Raw genomic sequence first — 6,385 nt, 5'->3', positions numbered from 1 at the left:
AGTGCTGCATAGACTGAGTGGGCCCCCTGTCAAAATCTTAAGGTCATCCCTCATAGCAACAGACAAAGCAGTCTGATGCAAAGTCATTCAGTCTTGAGCAACAGGTGCAACACTGTGAGTACTGACTTAAAATAAATACTGCATGTACTTCCTGGCCCACAAGAAAGATACACAAATCAATTACACTGAATGAAGGATAGAGAAATAAGTTCACACCTAACGTCATAATCATTCATTGGAGAAAGGACTGCATTTAACAGATGTAAACAGAAAACTGGATATCACATGAAAAGAAAAAAAGAAAAGAAAAAAAATAGAATTTCACAAAGAATTCTCAAATCAATGACTAACTCTTTAAGATAATTGTAATTTCTCCCATAGGACATAGAAACTAAAACTATATTGCTACTTTTCTTATTTGCTAATAATCTTGTTTGTAAATATGCCTCAAGACAGCTGAATGAAAAGCAGATTTGAGAAGATGCTTCATCCCTTCAATTATATGTGGAATGAGATCGGGTAAGTTTGCTAGGACTGCAGTGACTGAACCAAACCCCAGAGGAGCAGGCCTGACCAGGGGCAATGCGAAGGCCCTTATCAGGCCACTGCATCTTGTCTCACACATTCTAAGAACTTTCAAAAATGTCACAGGGTAGGGAGGGCAGTTTTAGCTTAGTGATCCTGTGATTAAATCAGAAGCCTTTAAGTCTGGATCATAATATACCTGACTCAGAAACACATACTGTGGTTGTTAGTAAGGAGTCACCAAATTAAGGTATTTAGTATACTTTGCAGACTAAGAACCATCAACTTTCCCTTCCAATGAAGTTTGCACAGAGAACTGTCTTAAGTGGAGAACATTAACTTGGTCTGATGACTAACAAGCCTATGACATTATCTCTTAATTCAGGGTTTCTTAAGACATAAAATGAAAAGAAAGATGGAAAAAATAAAGGTTTGGAGTAACAACATTAATACCTTTATATCTCAGCTCAATACCCTCTCATCTACCAAGCTGATCATTCTGAAACAGGTGGATACTACGCACTGTGTGAAGAGCAAAGAGTTGTTAAGTTTGATCTTACAAAACCTTTCTCCAAAGTTGAATATTTACAGCTAAGTTTTGGTTTATAAGACTACATTCAACATCACCTCATCAGTGAGACTGGGAAAAAGAAAAACACAGGACAAATTGTAGAGACTTACTGTGTCCCGTTGTCTGTTGTCTTTCCCAGATATGATTAGGAAGTAGTTCCATGTCAATAGTAACAACAGCAGCAGTGGCATCATGTAAAGTTCAAAGTTCCAGACCACGAGGAGAAAGAGCTGGAGGGGGAGAAAAGGGAGAAAAGGCAGGCATCAGCTCTGAATTTCCTCGGATAGGTTATCTATCGTCTATACTCACCTCAGAAACACACAGACCAAAAGCTTCAGAACAGGAAAACAAAGCCCTATTGGCTTCTTTGCATTTGGCTAAATGCAAATCTGACTGCTCAAAAGTCACTGACAAGACTTTTACTGTTTAATTTCTGTGAATGAAAACTTGATATCATTATTTATTTATATTTCTTTTTTCCATTCTTTTTTATTATTTTTTAATTTTTTCTCAAATCATAATTAATTCACACAGGGGTATAAATACAGAAAGGCAGGATGTGGAGAAGGGAATGACACTGGAGTGTGGGTGCTCAGGGGGAATACAGATATCTTCAGAACCGGGTATCGGCTGGGTGAAGGTTCAGGGGACAAGTCACCATGACTCTGCCTATGACTCGCTTGTCCCCATCTAAGGGGACATCTGCCAAGGCTACCTATTTACAAGGTCCATGACCACTCAGGCTTATAAATTTCCACAAAAGCTGCCCATTGACATTAGCTTATAGCCATCTGTTTCAATGTTCTTCCACTGAGACCCAAGACTTGGTGTTAGTATACATGTATGACAGGCCCACTGCTGATCAGCCTATGGCTGATTTTAGGCCTACAGTGTGTAAGCAGGGCTGCCCCTGACATCTCCTCCCTTCTCTAAGTATAGAAGGGCTGTGGCAATTCTAAACTTGCAAAGGCAGGGATAGAGGCCTGACCTCCAGTATTTGAAGGGGACTTGTAATGGCTCCAGTCCCCCTGTCGTTGTCCAGTGAGGCATGAGGGCCATACCTGTCCCGATGTCTTTTTCCTGGAGAGGGAATACTTTTGACATCAACCTCTATGCAGTCAGGCTTGTCCCTCAGGGAACCCAGAGAGATATTTTTATCTTTTATTGATATTCCCTTGCAGTGCTTAGCCTTGCAGCCTAAGCAAGAATTCAGATTGCCTGTCAGAGGGGGTTCTGGGTGGCCCCTCTCTGCTTGGCCTAGGGGGAGAAGTCCTCCCTTTTTAGGATGGGTTTTGGAAACACCCTGTATAAAGTAACAACCTCATCTTGAGTCTCGTGGTCCTTCATAGCTAACTTATGATAATGTATCTGAGTAGGTTTTGCTACCAAATTATTTATCTGTTGTATCACAGAGTTAGTCCGCCTATTTGAGGCCCAGGGACCAGCAGAAAAAAGCAAACAGAACCCAAATAATGGTTCCAAGATGGAAGGAAATAGGGTTGACAACCTTGGAGAGGTTGCAAATCAATTCTTGTGCTCATCTGTCTCTTTCTCTCTCTGATTTTTCTTAGGCTTCACTACCTATTTCATGCTCTCTTTAACCCTCCTTGTCTTGTCTATGTAAAGGCAACCTTCTTCTTTGAGGGTTGTACACAGTCAAGAGCTGTATACAGTCTTTTCTATTGTACTAGAGTAAATCAAGTCCAATAAGGATCTTTGCGATTTTAGGAGGGCTCTTCAGACGGCGAAATGTGGGATTTCTTCAGATTAGTGATGTCAATCTCTAGCTGTTTGATGTTCTTGTCTGTGGCCCTTCAAAGGTCTGAGTAGTTTAAGTTCGGAGGCCAGCATCTGGATTAGAACTTCTAACCGCAGACATCACGGGTGCTTCATTTTTACCTGGGATGCTGCCTGAGTGAAAGCTCCTGGGAGTCCCTCTTTCTCTCGGTTTTCTGGTGTTGGGTACAGAGCTGCTGCCTGTGACCTGCTGTATGCTCGGGCACAGACCGGAAGTCAAAAACTTGATATCATTATTCTATCAAAAGCAATTTTATTTTTCTTTCTCCACTAAAATTATTGTTAGATTAGACAAAATAAAGGGTTTTTTCCTTTCTTTTTTTCCTTTTCTTTCTTTCATTCTTTTTTTTCCCCAGCTTAATGAGCTTCACTATGTTGTCAGAATAGCCTGGTCTGTCTGTCTTAATCACAAAGAATGAATCACCATTTTAACATCAGGGGTATTCTTTTCACTAATCTCCCTTGGATAATACAATAGAACAAGCATGATGAAAATACCATGCCTATAGCACTAAACCCCAAAGATTTCACATTATGAAAAAGGCTCCGCTTCCAACAAGTGTTAACAAAAAGTTGGCTTACCATTCTGTATTACACAGAAAGTCAAACATTTGCAAATGAATGTGAAGAGCAATTTTGGCAAAGAAAATTTTAACATGCCTGTTTGTATTAGTTTTTAACACCACCTATCTGAAAAAACTATTTTTAATTGTAAGACAAATGTCAGAGAAAGCACTTGGGGGTGACAGACAAAGCCATTCTATATACATCTACATTGTAAGACAACAGAATTTGAGACTTAACTATGACTCAGCCCCCTCATCACCAGACTTAGGTTGTCAACTGACCATCCAGATCCTTTGTGCCTGTGGCTCATGCTATCAGACTAAGGTCACCTTAAACCAGGTTGGATGGAGAGCAGGATTCCTACCTAAGTGTAAGGCTGAGGTGCTGTGTGGCTTTTCTATAACTTCTATATCGTGGTTTTAATTTCTTCCTCCATAAAATGAGAACAATGAAATTATCACTTTAGAGTCGTGAGAGCTGTGTAATTAACACAGTGCTTGGAATGTGAGCAAATACACATGCTTATCTTTACTGTGTCCATGTAATCGATGCTCAGAAAATTAACTAATTTTTGGCTGGAGATCAGAACATCATCTGCCTACTAAGATGTAGGTGAGTAGTAGTATAAGTTGAGACTTCAGTCAGGGTAACACATGCATCTTGCATTTCGTAGATCATGAATTAGGGGGAGTCATATGAAACTAATGTCAGGAGCAATGCTACCAGAGGCTTTCCTAGTCAATATCCATCCAGGCCCTACTGACAAAGCAGACAGAAACACCCACCTGTGAGCCACAGAACTCAGGCTCCAGACTTTGCTTCTGTTTTCATATTTAAAAGGAGATCTATAAACACAATCACCTCTAACATCCCTGTTCTAAGATCTAGATGACCTCTTGTACTACTTCAGTGGATGAGTAAAGGGAAACACAAGGTCCTCTGCACACATGAACTCACAGTGGTTGCAAGAACATGCACAAAACCTGTGTAAGCACAAAGTAGAGCAAATCTCATCTACAAATGGGGAGCTGGGCAGGAGATCCCAGCCCTGACTGTGCCCTGCTGGGAACTGTGAGCAGCTGGGAGAGGGAGAGACAGCTTCCTCTAAGAGTGTAGCATCGGATGGGTTGGCCACACTCTAGTGGAAGAGCACACATTGGGAAGCAGCAATTAGTCTTGAAGATTTTTGGCATTTTCAGTACACAAATTTGGGTGAGTACGCAGGTAAGTCTGGGATTGGGGTAGAGAGGGCAAGTATGATCAAAACACTGTAAGACACTCTCAGAAAACTATCAAAAAGTGTACAATATTTTGAGAATTGTGTATTTTACTACATTTCTGATAGTCATAGCTCAAATGGACACCAATAAGCATAAATAAACACTCAGTAACCTGATAAATGCATTTTGGTTATTGTTACATGGCAACAATAAATTTGAATTCCAAAATGAGAGCCATTCCAAATACTTCAATGCATGGAACAGGAGATGTTTTTTTATTTCCAACAGAAATGTAGGAAGATTTCTAGAAAAAAAGGAAAATCTTTCCATTTAAGTTTTGAAATTATAAATGTGTACAAAGATCATATGACTTATAATGGAGGTTTCGGACTTTTTAAAAACAGATTTCTTTATTTAATTAATATGAGTACATTGTACTGTGTATCAGATCTTGTTACAGATGTTGTGAACCACCATGTGGTTGCTGGGAACTGAACTCAGGCTCTCTGGAAGAGCGGTCCACTGTGCCATCTCTCTAGCCTCAATGCTTAGGATTATTAAATGTGCTTTTGGAAAGATAATTTTTCAGGAAATAAAAGTGAGATAAATTTAATAGGTAACAACTACATGCAAAGGGGAAATTACTTTCTATTAGAGCCCATGTAAGTTCTTGATACATTCCTTGTGACATTCAGGTAACCACTGGAGTGCAAGCTGCCTGAGGGTAAACATTTTCTTTTGTTCGTTGTTTTATATCTGGATCTTAAAACATGAAGTGGGGCAAAGTAAGTGTTCAATGCCTAAACATTTATTCCCAATTAGAGTAAATGGATCCAAGCCCACCCCCAAATTATTCAGAAATTTAATTATTTGTAATAATAAAAGTACTGTAGAACCACTGCTAGAAACTATCTATTTCCTCAAGGAAAATATACCCACAGTTATAAAGTGAGATGCTTCTAGAGATTTCTCTCTCTGGCAAATATGTCCTTTAGCACTTCTCCCAAAGAAGACTCTTCTTCTATCCTGCTGTGCTGCTGTGATGTACTGTTGTGGGGCCTTGGTCTTTCCCTTTGGACCTCCTCACACCCTTTTCAGAGGGCAGTCATTCCCTTCAGCTGGTTCTACTCCTGTGATGCTTTGTATATGCCCTGCCCAGGGAGTGGCACTATTAGAAGGTATGGCCCTGTTGGAGTAGGTGTGTCACTGTGGGCATGGGATTTAAGACCCTCATCCTAACTTCTTGAAATTCAGTCTTCTGCTTGCAGCCTTCAAATGAAGATGTAGAACTCAGCTCCTCCTGCACCATGCCTGCTTGGATGCTGCCATGTTCCTGCCCTGATGATAATGGATTGAACCTCTGAACCTGTAAGCCACCCTCAACTAAATGTTGTCCTTTATTAAAGTTGCCTTGGTCATGGTGTCTGTTCACAGCAGTAAAACTCTAAGACAGCCCCTATGGCTAGGACCCAGATCATTCTGTTGCTAAATATGCTCTACTTGAATAGTGTCAAACTGATGATATTCTGTTTTGTAATGTCTGATCATTGATATTACAGTGACTGTGTTGCTTCAGGCTTCTTTCAACACTGTGGTAATCTTCCAACATCACCAGTTGCATCAAGTGTTTGTAATAAGATGTACTTTGCACATATATTTTAGCCATAAACATCTTTCTCTTCTCATGTGCAAACGAACTCATCTT

At 40.1% G+C, this 6,385-nt stretch overlaps 1 protein-coding gene across 2 annotated transcripts in view; it reads right to left on the bottom strand.

Annotated features, from left to right (window-relative positions):
• The window catches only part of Mctp1 (multiple C2 and transmembrane domain containing 1), a 333,870-nt gene that overhangs the window by 109,801 nt on the left and 217,684 nt on the right, over positions 1-6,385 (bottom strand). Inside the window, exon 15 of one of the 2 annotated variants that reach the window (XM_028760129.1) lies at positions 1,207-1,326. The exons of the other annotated variant lie outside the window; for it this stretch is intronic. Within the exon in view, the coding sequence (XP_028615962.1) occupies positions 1,207-1,326 (120 nt within the window). The remainder of the gene's footprint in view (positions 1-1,206; positions 1,327-6,385) is intronic. 2 annotated transcript variants of the gene reach the window in all.

This window comes from Grammomys surdaster, unplaced genomic scaffold, assembly GCF_004785775.1.
Source record: "Grammomys surdaster isolate TR1022 unplaced genomic scaffold, NIH_TR_1.0 126391, whole genome shotgun sequence".
Classification (NCBI taxonomy): Eukaryota; Metazoa; Chordata; class Mammalia; order Rodentia; family Muridae; genus Grammomys; species Grammomys surdaster.
Note: the sequence above shows the minus strand (reverse complement) of the source record. Positions and strands in the feature narration are given on the sequence as shown.